Source organism: Ambystoma mexicanum, chromosome 9, assembly GCF_040938575.1.
Source record: "Ambystoma mexicanum isolate Mex_15411 chromosome 9, UKY_AmexF1_1, whole genome shotgun sequence".
Lineage (NCBI taxonomy): Eukaryota > Metazoa > Chordata > Amphibia > Caudata > Ambystomatidae > Ambystoma > Ambystoma mexicanum.
The window spans coordinates 562,462,682-562,478,533 of record NC_090931.1 but is presented as its reverse complement, the minus strand read 5'-3'; the positions used below and the strand labels follow the sequence as shown (position 1 = coordinate 562,478,533).

General features: G+C 46.3%; 1 protein-coding gene across 1 annotated transcript in view; it reads right to left on the bottom strand.

Annotated features, from left to right (window-relative positions):
* Positions 1-15,500, bottom strand: part of TEX14 (testis expressed 14, intercellular bridge forming factor) — a 116,288-nt gene extending 100,788 nt beyond the window's left edge. Inside the window, exons 1-2 of the mRNA XM_069613932.1 lie at positions 15,443-15,500; positions 8,191-8,381 (exon numbers count right to left, since the gene is read on the bottom strand). Coding sequence (XP_069470033.1) covers positions 8,191-8,381; positions 15,443-15,500 — 249 coding nt within the window. The remainder of the gene's footprint in view (positions 1-8,190; positions 8,382-15,442) is intronic.
* Positions 15,501-15,852: the final 352 nt, after the last annotated feature.

The window sequence follows — 15,852 nt, the reverse complement described above, 5'->3', positions numbered from 1 at the left end:
GTGCAAGGAGAGCTTGATTTCCATTCTTTTCGGATTATGGGTGTTTTTCCCCATGCTTCGTGAAGCCCAGGCAGAATGGTGCCAGTGGTACCTTCATTGTGATCTTTGCACGTTTTATGGTTTACCAGATGGTTTACCACATGGTAGCCATTTGTGCACTGCAGTGCTCACCATGGCTGCCGACAATGTTGTTTAAAGCCCTGTCTTTTTTCAGCTTCACTGTCCTTGTGGGCACATTCCTCTAGGTCATGAGTAGAATGTGGCCTTATATGGGTAACTTCTATGTAGGCTCTGGACAGAGCCCGGGAAGTAGACTCTTTGTGTACAAGCAACTGGTTTTGGTTGGGTACGGTGCTGCAGATGGCCCAAATACACATCCTAACTTGTGTGAGGACATAGCTACACCTGAGATGCTGTTCATGACTGGAGAGCTGCCCAGAGTTTGAATGTTGCAGTTCCCTAATAGGGGAGACGGGTTCCCCACAACTCAATATTTTGAATATCTGGATAGGATCTGGAGCCATTTTTCAGTCAACCACTGGAGCCAACAATCAGAAGCCCAAGCGGCCAATGAGGGATGCTGCAGGACTGCTGCTGACTCGCCAAGCCTTCCACTCCGAGGAGAAGTGAGAGGGGGGCCTTACACGGTGCACCCTTCCATTAAACTGGTAGGCTCAGCTGCTACTCTGCACTAAGAAGAGAAGCGTTTCTGGAGCCTGGCTCTTGTGGCCATTTGTCCACATGCCTGCAGAACATGTGCAGGGTGACTCTAACTGATTATGGTGTCTGAAGTATCCTGGGGGGTCCGCCAATGTCATGGCAGTTGGCACAGAGGTCCTTCTTTAACCACAGCCAAGTCCTGCCTTAATTGTAATTAATTCTGCTAGGTTGCTGAGTGAGATCACCAAACTACCACTTTCAGCTGTCAAAGTTGCCATTGTATGAACACTCTGCACCGCTGACCCCTACACCTAAAAAGCCAGACCCTACAGTGAGAGCAGTTGTCCCTAGCAGCCCTGGCTTACCCATGGTTGCTATTCGTCTTGATGGGGGTTACAGGGCCTTGGCTACTTACCTGATTTCCTGCCGCTTTGGTCCACATTCATTTAAACTTGCACAAAGTCCTATGTTCCAGCTGTCATTGCCTTGCTGTTGGTGGTGGGAACTGAGCATAGGAATCTTATTTTGCGGTCCCCAAGACAACTAGGATTGGGAGCTTCCCTAAATGGGAAACCTAATTAATTAATTACACATTTGTAATGTTCTGAAGCGCAGGACCAGGATGGACCAGGATTTGAACTGTGCTACTCTGCGTTGTCTTGCAACCAACACAAACGCGTTGCCCCCGAGCTATCCTTTCAGCTCTGCTATCAAAGAAAATAATTGCACTGACTCAATAACTATCTATCACATTGAGCGCCATTGATTCCAATGTTGACTACATTTGCAAACCCCCCTTAAGCAGAAAAAACATGGTTACTTACCTTACAGAATGTAGAAAACGTGTTAACAGGATAGGGCTGGACTCTCAACGAATTTAAGTTACTGTCACTTAGTTCAGCAAAATTACTGCCAGATCACACGTGATGATATGCCGGTGTTAGTGCCCTTTTATGCATTCGATAGGACTCCATGAGGATTTTGCCAGAATTACCGCTGGCGGTAATTCCGCCAGTGGTAATTCTACGGATTTTGACGATTTTTGGTAGTAGTTCTGCTATAGTATGTCGGTGCGGTAATCGATTGGTAATAGAGTTACTTCCGATTTACCGACATTTTGTACCACACTCCCGCCGCACTTCTAATGAGGCCCAAACTCTTAATGCCTTAAACCATTGTGCGGCCTATGAAAATGTACTTTAACATTTTCTTGCTCCTTTGTAGGTAGGACATAGTGACATAGTTTGCAATTGAAGCTGTGTCAATTCAAAATTGTGGTTTGTGTCACATTTCTGGGCACATAACTACGATTCTGTACATGTATATATTGCTTTCCGTATCTTCAAGTGCTTTGACTTACTATATCTTTGTTGCTCAAAAAATACTTATTTTTTGAACAATCTAATGCTTGCCAATCTCTTGTGTTTGTTCATTGTACTTCACACTAAACCCTTGACCTCCTTAGTCTACGCCTGACTACTCAGATTTGTTACAAAGTGAGAGTTTGGTCAGACTTTTGTGGTAAACCTTTCAGATCTATTAAGGTTTTCATCTCAGAATCCTACACAGACGTGGTGGGTGCACAAGGCTGGATCCAAAGTTACTCTGTGCTTTTCACTGCATCTGCGCCATACTGACGAGCACAAATGTAAGAGTTTTCCAAGTGGTGTGGAAACAATGTTCTTGAGTTCTCATGCATGGTCATTGCAGCATTTGGGAAATACTTATGCAAGCATAAAGGGATCAGAATTGGATCCCTGTATACAGGCATGATAAAGTGATAACACCAATTTTATCTGTAGCAGGAAAAAGTGGCCATTATCCGTGGGACTCAAAGGAGCAATTACGGCCACTATATTTGCCAAACCGCATCCTTGTGGTGAAAGGCACAGAAACCCAGTTGGATCCCAAGTTCCCATGCCTTCATCACACATATGCGGTGACTCCTTAATCATTCTCTGTTGTGTATGCAGATGGATCAGAATCATTGGCAGAAGGGTGCAAAAGCAGATGCTCTGTCAGACACGCACCTCCTAGTGGTTCAACCAGACTCATCAGAAAGAGCCCTAAGATTCCCGGACTTGCTCTGGATACTTTTCTAGATCCAGGTGGGTAATAGTTTCTCTCACTGTTCTCAATGCCCTTGCCCTGAAATTAACAACTTCTTTCCTCACTTCATCAATGCAGTCTCACTGATAATGCATACAATTGTTAAATATGTCAGAGTTTCATCGTTGGCAAATAAGGTAAAACTCATAAGCAGTGCAGGGCTTCTTACACAGCCACACCAATGCTCGTCAGACCTACCTTGAGAGAACATTTTGCAGGGATTTTATATGTGATTAACATGCCCCCCCAAATTGAATCTTTGGCATCTAAGACTAGAGCCCAGTTAGTGATAATGTGATGAGGATTTCGCTTTGCGAAACCAAAACCTTAATTTTAACGAAGTTCACATCAACAACAGTGTCACCATCATCACGTTTTGTTTAGGTAAAAAAAATCATTAGTATATCTTTCATAATGTAAAACAAAATAAGTATAAACTAGTCACTGAATGATCTCTTGTAATACAAGTTGTTAATCCCCTTTCCTCCAGAATCATGGGTTGGACTGATCACAGGAGACTCGAACGTTCCGTGTCCATCAAGAGACTATTTTTCAAAAGGAAGCCCTGAGTGCATATTGTGTGACAGCAAGAACCATCCTGTACGCGTCCCATGGCTCCCTGCACTTGCGCTATAGGACTCCATGAGGGGATTTGCTGCCATTACCGGCAAAGGCATTACTGGTACCAGTAATGAGGCCATTTTTTGCCAGTAGGCCACCTGGCTTTTGCTAGAGGTGACCCGTTACCTCCAGCTTTTAGCTAGAGGTGACCCAGGTGCCCCACCGACAAACCTGTAGTTGGACGGCCTGGTAAAATGCTAGTATGCATGAATACCGGTACTTTTTTACCGAACCGGCCGACTCAGAATGATGCCCATTATTACCTTCCATTGATAGAAGAGTGTCCTCCTTTAGACAGACAACACCACTGAAAAGCTTTAAATGAAAAGGTGGGGCGCACTCAGAACAGCAGTACCTTCTGTAAGTGGATAAGTAGTGGATAATCTGACTTAAATATAATACAATGCCCTCTGTGGTGCATCTGACAAATTGGTGAATGGTCCTCATAACCTCCCTTTTTTAGTCTGTCCAAGGTACATGGGTTACAGTGTGCATGGGCCACATAGGCTATTACTCAGCGGTTCAAGGTTTAATTCTACTATGAGTTTGCCTATAACCATTTTACCGGCAAAGGCTACCTGTAACCTTGTAATGAGGCCTTATGACTCTGGAATTAGAGGACGGACCAGTACTTTAATGCTTGGCAACGTCTTGGTTTCCCTCGTTGTTGCTGGAGATGCCCAGCTCCAGGATTTTTGGCTGTGATTATCCTGTGTTTTCTGTCTGCCCACCTTGCACTCTTGTCCTGTCCTCCCGCCGCGAGCCTACTGATTGGTGCAGTTCTTGTTCTGTGCATGGGCATGGGCATTTCTGCGCTTCCCATGCCAGTGTCACTTCTAACAGCTCTGACTGCATGTCATGCTTGTCCAGCATGTAGTTTCTCTCTTAATTTCCTTTACGACCTGTATGTCATCTCATTTTCTGGAGCTTTTCTACCACGGCTCTGGAGGTTTTTCCCTGGTATTATTTTACCTGACTATATGGTGACTTCTAATAAATCACCTTCTGGTCCACATTATTAGGAATAGGAGCGGTAGAAGCAGGTGTCAGCAGAGTCAAGCCACCGGTTGGGTCTCTTCTGTGTACAACGTTTGATCTTCATATACACAATGGGCCGCATTAGGAGTTTGGAGGTAGCCATGCCGTTTTTAGCGGTATGGCTACCCACAAACCGGGTAACGGGTCCGGGTCCCAGAAATAGGTAATTACCGGGCCATGTTGACTTTAGCCGGCCCGGTAATTCCCATTCTCGGGACCCAGACCCGGTACATCCCCATTCCCATTTGAGCCCTCATAGGGCTCAATTGGAATGGGGAGGATGCTAACAACGGGCCCGTTAATGACGGGCCATTGTTAGTATCCTGGTCTGCTAGGGGGTCCCGCTCTGCACGTCTGGTCTGGCCAGGCGTCCAGAGCGGAACCCGCTGCAGACCTCGTAATGTGGCGGCCCGGAATGAACGGTGCCGGTCCCTTACCGGCACTGTTCATTCCACGGCCACCTACTTTGTAATGAGGCCCAAATGTCCAGGTTATTACTCTGTAAGTCAGGTACTGATCATTAATTTATTTATTTTGATTTATTTGCATTTATAAAGTGCACAGAACTGCCCTGGGGCATCGTGGCACTGTTACAGCAGGCTTGATCTTAAACATAACATAGGTATAGAGTAACAGAGTAAAACAGTTATTGGCAGTAGGACATTGAAGTTAGAGGGTTATGCTTTGCTGTGGTTACAATGCAAGCACAGCTGTGTTTGGGAACATTACATTGACCGTGAGACATTGAACTTAGGGATTATGCTATGCTGTGGTTACAGTGCAGGCATAACTGTGCATGTGGATAGACTTTAGCGGAATAAAAGGGTTTTTAGGTTTTTGCGGAAGGTGGGGTATGATTTTTCATTCCTTAGTGAAGTAGGTAAGGAGTTCCAGTTTTTAGGTGCAAGGTGTTGGAAGCTGGATCCTCCCGCCCTGGACCTTTGGAACGTGGGAACATGGATCATGTTGGTGCGGTGGGCTCTGGTGGGTCTGATGGAGGCTTTAGGTGTGATGCTTTCTGCGAGATAGGGTGGGGCGTCCAGTGAGAGGCATCTATGTGTGATGGCTTTAAATAGTATGGGCCTCATTACGACCCTGGCGGATGGTAACTTTCCGACTCCGCCATGGCGGAATGGGGAATTACCACCCCATTCCGAGGTTGGCGGAGTGGTAATTCCCCATGCCGCCATGGCCCTTCCCCATTCCCATTTTTGCCCCATAGGGGCAACCCTTAACGCCTGACTCGTAATGAGGCCCCATGCGTTCCTTTACCGGTAGCCAGTGAGCATCTTTCCTTGCTTGAGAGATGTGTTCCCTTTTGGGAATGGTCAGCGCTGCCCGGAGCGCGTTGTTTTGCGTGATTTGGAGTTTTTTTATGTTGTGGGCGGAGGTGCCTAGGACAATCGAGGTCGTTGAAGAGAGGGAGGGTAAATATATTGTAGAGAGTGGGGGCGGTACAGGAGCCTTGGGGGACGCCGCAGTGGATGATGGTAGGGGTTGCCGAGGCAGTGTCTGAGAAGACTTTCATGAGTCTACCATTTAGAAATGAGGCGGCAGATAGATCCAGTAGGAGAAGGAGTGCCGGTTTGCCCTTATCCATAATGTCTGCAAGCTGTATTTTTAAATCGAGTAGGGCTGACTCTGTCCCGTGACCTGGTCAGAAACCTGACTGTCTTTTGCCTAAAATATGGTTGGTTTCAAGATATTCCTGGATTTGCGTGTAGGCAACTTTTTCCAGGATCTTGAGCAGGAAAGGGACGGTGGTGATGGGCCTATAGTTGGTAGCCACTTCTGGGTCGGGAGTAGGTTTTTTTAGAAGTGGGCGCACCAAGGCTTCTTTTAGGCTGTCTGGAACTGTATTGGCGTTGAAGGATGCATTAATGAAAGATTTGCGGAAGGGGGCGAGTGTTTCAGTGCAGTCTTTAATCAGACTGGCAGGGCATGGATCTCCTTTGCAATTGGATGGTTTAATCGTGTTCATTATCTCAATAACTTCGTGTTCTGTGACCTCCCTGAATTTGAATGGGGTGGTAGGGGCTTTGGTGGAGGGGGGCCCAGTGCTGAGGGTAGGCAGGTGGTTCGTGGTGATGGTAGATTTGAGGTGCTGTCATAGATTCTTGTGGTGATCCTTAATTTTTGCATGTAGGGTGGCTGGGGAAGGGGATTTCTGCCAGGAGTTCAGTGCTTTTCTTTTCTGTGAGCAGAGATCTTTGAGTTCAGTGGAGAACCATGTATTTGAGTGTTTAATTGTTTGGCGTCAATGGCAGTGCTTATGGTGCTTTTGTAGATATCTGCTAGCTCTGATGGGTCGGAGGACTTGAGATCTGTGGAAAGGATGTATAGGTGGGGTATAATCTTATCTTTAGTAAGATTTTTAGCGCATCTTGCCAGTGCTGGGGGGATAGGGTTGGGCTTTTTGGTGTTAGATGCGACGGGGATGAAGAAGTGAATGATGTGGTGATCTGACCTAGGAGTCGGGGTGATGGAATTAATGGCGATGTGACAGTTGTGGTCGGCTATCTAATCCAGGATACGGCCTTTGTTGTGTGTGGGTGAGGTTATTTTTTGGTCAAAGCCGAATTCTTTTAAGGCTAGTGAGAGAGATTTAGCTGGCTTGTCCTTTTTGTCGTTGTACCCCAGATTAAGGTCACCTAGACGGATGCTTTTGGAGGTGAGTTTTAGGTTTTCTGTTAGGCAATGTAGAAGGTTCTCATGGAACTCCAGTAGTGGGCCAGGAAGGCGCTTACTGGGGAGAACTTACATCTCCTTACTGGGATTCTGGGGAGAACTATGGCCTCTACCTTCCATGGTTTTGTTCCCCTGTACAAGGGGTGCATATTTGTGGTCTCAGACAGGGAGCTCGTCAGGAGTTAGAAGGATTGGCATCTGTAGTAGCTCACTCTCCATGGATCATGACAAAGACCTGGTAAAATAAAACCCTGAAGGAATCTTGGAGCACGCTCATGTTCTTGTAAATGTGTCCTGTATAGGAACCTCAGAAATAATTCCAATGGAATTAAGCTTGCCAAGTAGCATTGGAAATGCTAAAACAGATTTAGGCTTTGGCAGCATTTCATGGCAGGTTCTAATAAATGATTTAGATGTGGGGCATTTATCCACAGAGCTCTTCCGGTACAAAAAGAATATTGGGGACAAAATGAAAATGAATAAAAAAATGACTGTAAAAACAAAGGTAACCTTTATTTGAACCTTCACCTGCATTTCCTCATCCAAGCAAGTTCTGATGACCGGATCAACATAAACTGCACCAATGCAGGGAATTGTACACCATTCCACAGCTGCTAAAACTGTTTTGCTGTGTTCAGTTGGTGGAAATGTCACTGCAAAATTACATGACACCACTGCATCAATGGCTGGCAATCAGAGAAATATTGATATATACAATTGTAATCTATGTGATTCAGATAAATGAGATCCAGTGGTGGGGAACTCAGAAAATGAGTCTCAGTTAAGAGTTCAAAGTACAGTGAGTTGCAAAGAGTGCAAGTAGACCACGGCTGCTGGAGCCCTAGGTACTAGAGAAAGAGAGGCCAACAAACGCATAGGAGGGTGGAACATGTGACATGCTCCTTTTCTTGAACATGTGCAAATAACATTCCTGTTTATTGACTCTAGGAGAGGAGATTGGACAGAACAGAAAAATGTACAAAAATACTTTAGATCCAAAGCAAGAAGAATGAAAGAAAATGTAGTGACAGCTTGTGCAATTTGAATACAAGACTATTTGAAAAGCTCTCTCACCTTCAAGTCATTTTTGAGGATGTAACGAATGTCCTGCAGGTTCATAGTTCGATCTTTGGGCTTGCCCGCTATCCCAATCATAACAATCTCATAGTAGGGTTTGGGAAGACCGACATCTGCCACCAAATAATGTCCTGAAGACAGAGCTTCCCTAATTAATGCCCCTTCCACATCAGCCCACGGAACAGTATCTGCAGAGACATTAGACAGATATTAGTTTCAGTTAGTGTTAAAAGATGACATGAACTGGCTGCGACTGGTGAATTCTAGGATGTGCACGTTGGCAAAATTGTTTCAGAATTTCTTTTATTAAAGCAATTCATTAAACCTTTAAAAACAACATCACCAAGCATTCAAAACGGGGAATGGGAAGCAGATGTAATATATACAAGCCATCCACACAATTTAATAAAACGTCAAGCTTTTAAGTTCACCAAGCCAAAGAGCTGCTGAAATGTGTACATTAAGGAAGAGTTCAGGGCCAATAAGTGCACAAAGCTGGAGGACAAGAGGCAGCATTGCTTACAAAATGAAGTGTACTCTAATAGGATGCCTCTGTCCACTCAGGATAGAAATGCCCAGCACAAAATACTATGAAACATATGTATAATATTTAAGAAAGTAATTGCAATTATTTAAATTAAATGATTCTTTTTATCATGCTACTAAAAATAGATGTCATGCATTTTAGCATACTCATTTATTTTATTTGTATTATTTAATTTGCGGTTTGTGAGCACAGATCCACACACAATGGGGCACTAGTGAAACGGTAGCTTAGTCTTCAAGCACTAGCAAAAAAAGACATGGGGCCTCATTACGAGGTTGGCGGTAACCCGCCGGTTCTACTGGTGGGTTGCTGCCGACCTCATAACATCGTTCCGCCGCCTGATATCTCAGTGCCACCGGGATATTCCAGGTGGCGTCACGCAGGGATGTCAGGCGGCAGAAAGTGTAAGTCCCCATTCCCGTGGAGACCCAAAGGTTGCTAACAGTGCTACTGCTTCTGTGAAAACCATGCCTGTAGGGGCCGGTACTCCCGGCAGGTCAGACCTGCCGAGAGCGCCGGCCCCTGCAGGCATTCTTGTAGTCTGGCGGTCTGGAACTGGGGTGGTGGCACGTTGCTACCGGCACCCTTTTTCAGGACCGCCAGGCTTGTAATGAGGCCCACGATCTTTCATTGCACAAATCTAGAGGCTCTCAAACCTTATACCATTACAACAAGAAGCTACCATCATCATGCATTCTCTGGAACTTTGTGTTAAACAAGAACTTTGCCTTAAGGGCTCTGGTGGCTGTCCTTATAGGTTGATAGTGAGAGAAGAACACATTACTTAGCCCTGGTAATGTTCTTTCTACTGGATGTTCCACCTACGGATTCTTCATTTTTGATGTACTGATATCCTGCTTGCAGCTTCAGAAGCTTTGCAACAGCAAAGTGCGCTGTGCATGTTGTCGAGTCAAAGTGCCTCTGCAGCTTCCATCTCTGCACTCAGACATGCCTTCGATGTTGGTATAAATAGCACGCACTGCGCCCATTGCGGCGTTCAAGTTTTTCACCTCGTCTTGCACAGCCGGATTGAGGATTCAAAAACCCCATGGGCGTTGAAAGAGAGGAATGTTTAATTTTAGCAAAATTCAACTAGAGTCAGGGGGTAGGCTGGGAGGGCGATGAGGAATCTGTGTGAGGAACATCCAGTAGAAAAACATTACGTGGGGTCCGTAATTTCATTTTCTAATGTATTGTGGCCTACCACGGATTCCTCATCTTTGATAGACTCCAATAGCAGTTTGAAAATGGAAGTGGGACCAGTGGATTTTGTTAATGATTAATACTGTGTGAAACAGCTTTCCCAAAGCTGCCATCCAGACCCAACAAGGAATCAAGGCAGTAATGTTTTGAGAAGGTGTGTAACGAAGACCAGTTTATGACATTACAGATATCCTGCACTGGTACTCCTCTTTGTATGGCTGAAGTAGTTGCCAGACCTTTGGTAGAATGCGCCCTTCAATTGCCAGGGACAATCTTCCCAACCAAAGAATAACTTTCTGAAATATGATCCACCATGATAGGTTTGTTTGGTCACAGCTTGACCCAATCTATGTTCGGTGTAACAAACAAATAATTGGGCGCCTTGTCTGATAATAGCTCATTTGCTTATATAGAAGCTTAAAGCTCTATTAGGATCTAGCCGATGTAACCCCTCTTCTTCCTTAAGGACGAGGAGGCGGATACAAATTTGGTAACATTATTTTCTGTGTCAGATGAAATTCTGACACCACTTTAGGAAGGAAGGAGGAGCGAACCCTAAAAAACAACTTTCCCTGTAGATAAAAGTAGTGTGAAAGGGAGTTTGCACGATAACACCGGAAGCTAACCCATTCTGAGAGCAGAAATGATAGCCACCAGAAAAATGTTTTTTAAAGTCAATAACCTGAGCTGTCGGACCGGTGCGAAGATGTTCGTTAGACCTTTCAGAAATTGTATGACAATGGCCACCTTAAAATAAGCCCCCTTTTCTGGCATACGTTTGAAGATAGACAATGATGCCAGATTTTATTTGGCAGTAGATACCTGCAGTCCCTGATGGGCTAGGTGCAACAGAAAACACAGTACAGTAGGAGTGTCACAAGCAAAAGGATCAATATCTTTAGCTCTACATCAGCTGCAAAGCTTGTTCCAATGGCAGCTGTATAATGCTTTTGCTGCTGGCCTCCTAGCCGGAAGCAACACCTCCAGAACATCTTCTGGGAGATCCCAGTCTTTGGGCCTCATCACGAGTCGGGCGGTAGCCCTTAAATGCGGCGGTAACTTTGTTACCGCCAGATTTTTTACTCCACCCAATCTCGACTCTGACGTGTTTACCCCCAGCTCAGAGCTGGGGGTAAACACGCAGGAAAAATGCCAATTTGGTGGTATTGCACCAGAACTTCCCCATTGGGTCCATTAATGGGAAGTAACGTTTAGCGCCCAACCCGTGATCCGGCGGTAGTACCCAACTCGTGATGAGGCCCTTTGTATCTTAACCTCTCCAAAACCAGGCGTCAAGATTCAGGGTTTTGATTTCTGGGTGCAGAAGACGGCCTCGCTCTTGTGAAAGCAGGTCTGCTCTCTGAGGAAGAAGAACTGGAGGGCAGAAGGATACCACATCCGCCTGGCCCAATCCGGAGCAATCAGGATCATGGATTTCCTGAACGTCCTCAAACTCCTGATAACATGAGGAATGAAGGGGACTGGAGGGAACGCGTATATCAGTGGAAATTTCCAGTACACTATAAACACATCCCTGAGAGCTCCTATCTGATAAAATTCCGTTGATGGTTGCATTTCCTGTTGATACTGGACGTGAGCAGATCCACTTGAGGGGTTCCCCAAAGGACAAAGATGTCTAGAAGGACATCCTGAGCTAACACCCACTTGTGGGAGACTGTGCTCTTTCTGCTCAGAGCATCCACCTTTGTGTTCTCTTCTAGGTGAACAGCCGATAGAGAGATCCCATTTTAAAGCGCCCAAAGATGAGCTGCATTGCCTCCCTGCACACTGTTAGTGACCCTACACCTCCCCTCTCTTTTTGAGATAATTCATGGCCACTGTGTTATCTGTCATTATCAGGACATTCTTTCCCTGTGTGGATGGCAAAAAGGCCATCAGCGCCAGTCTGATTGCCCTCATCTCTAAAAGGTTTATGTGTAGTATGGATTCCGATGGAGACCAATGTCCGCTGATTGTGAGATTGTTCATGGGGGCTCCCCATCCTGGTAGAGTGTAATCCGTAACTATTGTTATCTCCAGCCAGGGTTGCCAAAAATATTCCCCTATCATCTCATTCTCGTTGCAGGCCCACAGGAGGAGATCCTGCCCCACCTTACTCGGAACCTAAAGAATGTCCATCATCCTGCCAAAGAACTGTGATCATTGAATCAGAGGGCCCACTGTAGGGACCTCACCCTTAGGTGGGCTTCTGGCACCAGAAAAATGCAGCATGCCATGAGGCCCAGAAACCTTAGAAAATTGAAGGCTGGTAGATGTTGGCCATTTTGAAAAGTTTCCACCATCTGCTAAATATAACGAGCCCTCAACTTGGGTGGCAAAGCCTTTCCTGAGGAAGATTCCAGGAATGCTCAAATGGATTGAAGCTTTTGGGAAGGCATCATCTAAGATTTCTTGAAGTTGAGAGGGAACCCAGACTGCGGAGAGAGTGGTAGGTGCTGTTCAGATGTTCCAGAGCCTGCTCGGGTGAACGAGCTCTGATCAGCCAGTTGTCTAGGAAGAGAAACATGTAGATTCGCTGCCACCACCATCAACTTGGTGAAGACCCTCAGGGTAGAGGTGAGCCCGAAAAGCAGAACACAAAACTGAAAGTGAGAACTGCCAATGGCGAACCTCGGGTACTTCCTGTGCTTTGGGATGTATAGGCACATGAAAGTAAGTATCCTGAAGATCGATTAACACCATCCAATCCTGGAGCCGAAGGGCCTGTAGGATCTGCGAAAGAGTCACCATCTTGAGTCTGTCCTTCCTGAGGAACCTGTCCAAAATGGGTCGCAGTCCTCTGTCTTTCTTGGGACCCAGAAAATAAGTGGAGTACCAACCTTGTTATTGTCCACTACAGGTACCCTTTCCACTGCACCTTTCTCAAGCAGGGATAGGGTCTCCTGCAGAAGTAGAGGGTCTGGCTTCCAAAGAGAGTGATTGCTCGGAGTGCAATCTGGTGTCTCATTAAGAATGGGAGACAGTACCCTTGGGCTACTGTCTGCAGATCCCAACCACTTGAAGTAATGTTTTGCCATTCTTTGAAATGCTGGGTTAGTTGGCCTCCCACTGGAGTCTTGTGAGTTAAGGACTCAAGGTGATTTTGGAGTTGTGGCCGCAGCAGAAGCTAGAGAGGCAGTAATTGTTTGCGCAACTCTACCCTCACGTCCTCGTGCTTCGCGTGGGAATCTTCTCTGGCCTCTTTGAGCAATTTGTCCTCTGGTCCTCCAGAATGAGGAATAAAAACTAAAGCAGCGACCTCTCCAACTTTGAGAGGTTGACTGAGTCTGCTGAGGCCGAAGAATAGCCAGACCTAGAGATTTAGCAGCCGCCTTGGAAGCTTGAAGCTTTTCAAGACTTTCATCAGCCTTAGTACCAAAGAGGTGCGAACCATCGAAAGGCATGTCTAATAATCTAGACTACACATCTAAAGCAAATTCTGACTTATGCAGCCACACAAATCTTCTTGCCACTGTGCTAGCAGCCATAGAATGACCCACACAGTCAGACGCAGCCAAACCTGATTGGAAAGATTGCACACTGCATCCTTGCTACCCTGGAAGATGTTGAGAAAACCTTCTCCCATCTCCCCTTCAGGGATATTCTCAGTCGCCTGTGCAACCACATCCCACAAGATGTAGGTGTAGGTATATTTAGCTAAAGCACAAGAGGCATTTATGGCCTTTAGCGCCATACTTCTGGTGGAGAACATCCTCTTCCCTAAAGCGTCAATGTTCTTGTCATCCCTGTCAGGTGGGATTGTAGGGTAGGCAGCTGTCTTTGATGTAGAGGTAGCTGCTTGCACTATCAAGCTATTAGGGGTAGGGTGCCTAGAGAGGATTTCCAGATCAAGTGAGGACGTTTTACATTTTCTAACCAGATCCTTGCATACAGCAGATTTGGTATCTGATTCTGCCAGTTGTTAAGAATTTTGTTTTTCAAGGCTGAGTGAAAAGGCAAAACAGGATCCTTGGGGGGTCCCTTGTGTAGAATGTTTGTAGGATCATCCTGCACTATGTCCTTGGCAGGACGACCCCACCCCAAGTACTCTGTAACCGTATTCATTACAGACCTATAAGCCCAACTAGGAGGAGCAGTAGGGTCTGAGGCCGCAAAAATCCACTTTTGGGGAAGTGTCAAGCTCATTAACCTCTTTTAAGCACGCAGACAAATATTCCAACCTGGAGTCCTGAAATATAAGTTCTTCAGGAACATTATTGATATTGATGTTTTATTTGTATTGCGCTCGTACACAAGTGTTTCAGAGCGCGACGAGGCAAGGGAGGGGAACAAGGGAGAACAAAACAACGATCTTACTAAGCCCAGTGACATTGAGAATGTGCAAGTGCATGGGAGAGGGAAAGAGGGAAAGGGGAAAGTGCAGGGGAGGGGGGGAGAAATGGAAAGTGCTAAGCAAGGAAGACAAATAAATTAAATTAAATATTAAAAGCAACAAACAGTGGTAGTGCAGCCAGCAAGTGGCAAGTGCTAGGTTTAAGGCAGCAGACAGGGTGTCTCTGATAAGTGTAGAAAAATGTGGGGGGGTTGTAGGGTTACAGATACAGACCCCAGTGCAAGGGATTGCCAGGAGTGCGGGTGGGTGGCAGGGTGAGCAGGTACCTGGGCCCGAAAGTCATAGGGTAACCAGGTGCATGATACCAAGACAGAACAGATCAGCAGGGGAGAGGAGTAGCGAAGGCAGAAGCAAAGAGGAAGGTCTTGAGGTGCTTCCGGAACCTTAGATGGTTCTCCTCAAGTTTCAGAGTGGCAGGGAGGCTGTTCCAGAGGGAGGCCCCAGCCAAAGACAGAGATCTACCCCCTGCGCGTTTCTTTGAAAAACGACTGACCCTGAGGGAGTTAGAGGTGGAGCAGCTAAGAGCTCGGGAGGGAAGGTATTTACAGAGGTATAGCTGAAGGTATTCTGGACCCAGGCCCCAGAAAGCCTCGTGGACGAATCCACATGATCCGACCGCGGTTGAATTTACCACGGCCGGAATATTCACATGAGAAAGGTGCGAGCTACCAAAAGTTTGCATCTTCTCATGCGAACATACGTACATACCCACACCCCCACCCACACCCACAACACACCCATGACACACACCCCACCCACCCACACCCTTCACACACCCCCACCCACACCCCCAACATAAACAAGCCCAACTTACCTTCTCTTCACGCTGGGTCCCTGCGGCGCCAGATCCCTTTCACTTCCGTGATCGGGAACTGGCACTGCAGGGTCCTTTTCTTTTTTTTTCTTTTATGGGGGGCTGCAAGGGTTTCCCCCGCAACCCCCGCTCACTATACTGATAAGTATAGTGAGCGGGGTGTTGCGGGGGACACCCCTGCAGCCCCTTTTTTTTTTCTTTTTTTTTCGCGGGTGTGCTGCGGGTGTGTCCCCTGCAACACCCCGCTAAATATACCACACAGTATAGTGAGCGGGGTGTTGCGGGGGATACCCCCGCAGCCCCTGCGTTTTTTCCTTTTTTTTAAACTTACCTGCAATGCTAGCACCAAAAGTTCGAACTTTTGGTGTTCGAACTTTTGGTGCTATCATTTGTAGAACCTTTGTACATGCAACCGTTTAGATACGTTTTGTTTTGTACAAAACCTCATGGACAATGCAAAGGGTCTTGAATGTAATCCTTGCAGCCAGTGCAGGGATTTCAGGGTTGGAGAGATACAATCTCAGGGCTTGAGGCCAAGGACAAGTCTCGCAGTCCTGTTTTGGATAAGTTGCAAAGGGCGGACAGTAGAGGCAGGTAGATTTAGAAAGAGGCTGTTGCAATAATCCAACCTAGAGAGAACCAGGGATCTAGAGACAGGGAGATTCTGGGGGAAGGAGAGGAAAGGCAGAATACCTCTGAGAAGATGCAGTGGGCAGAGAAGGAACGTGTGGAGTCAAAAAT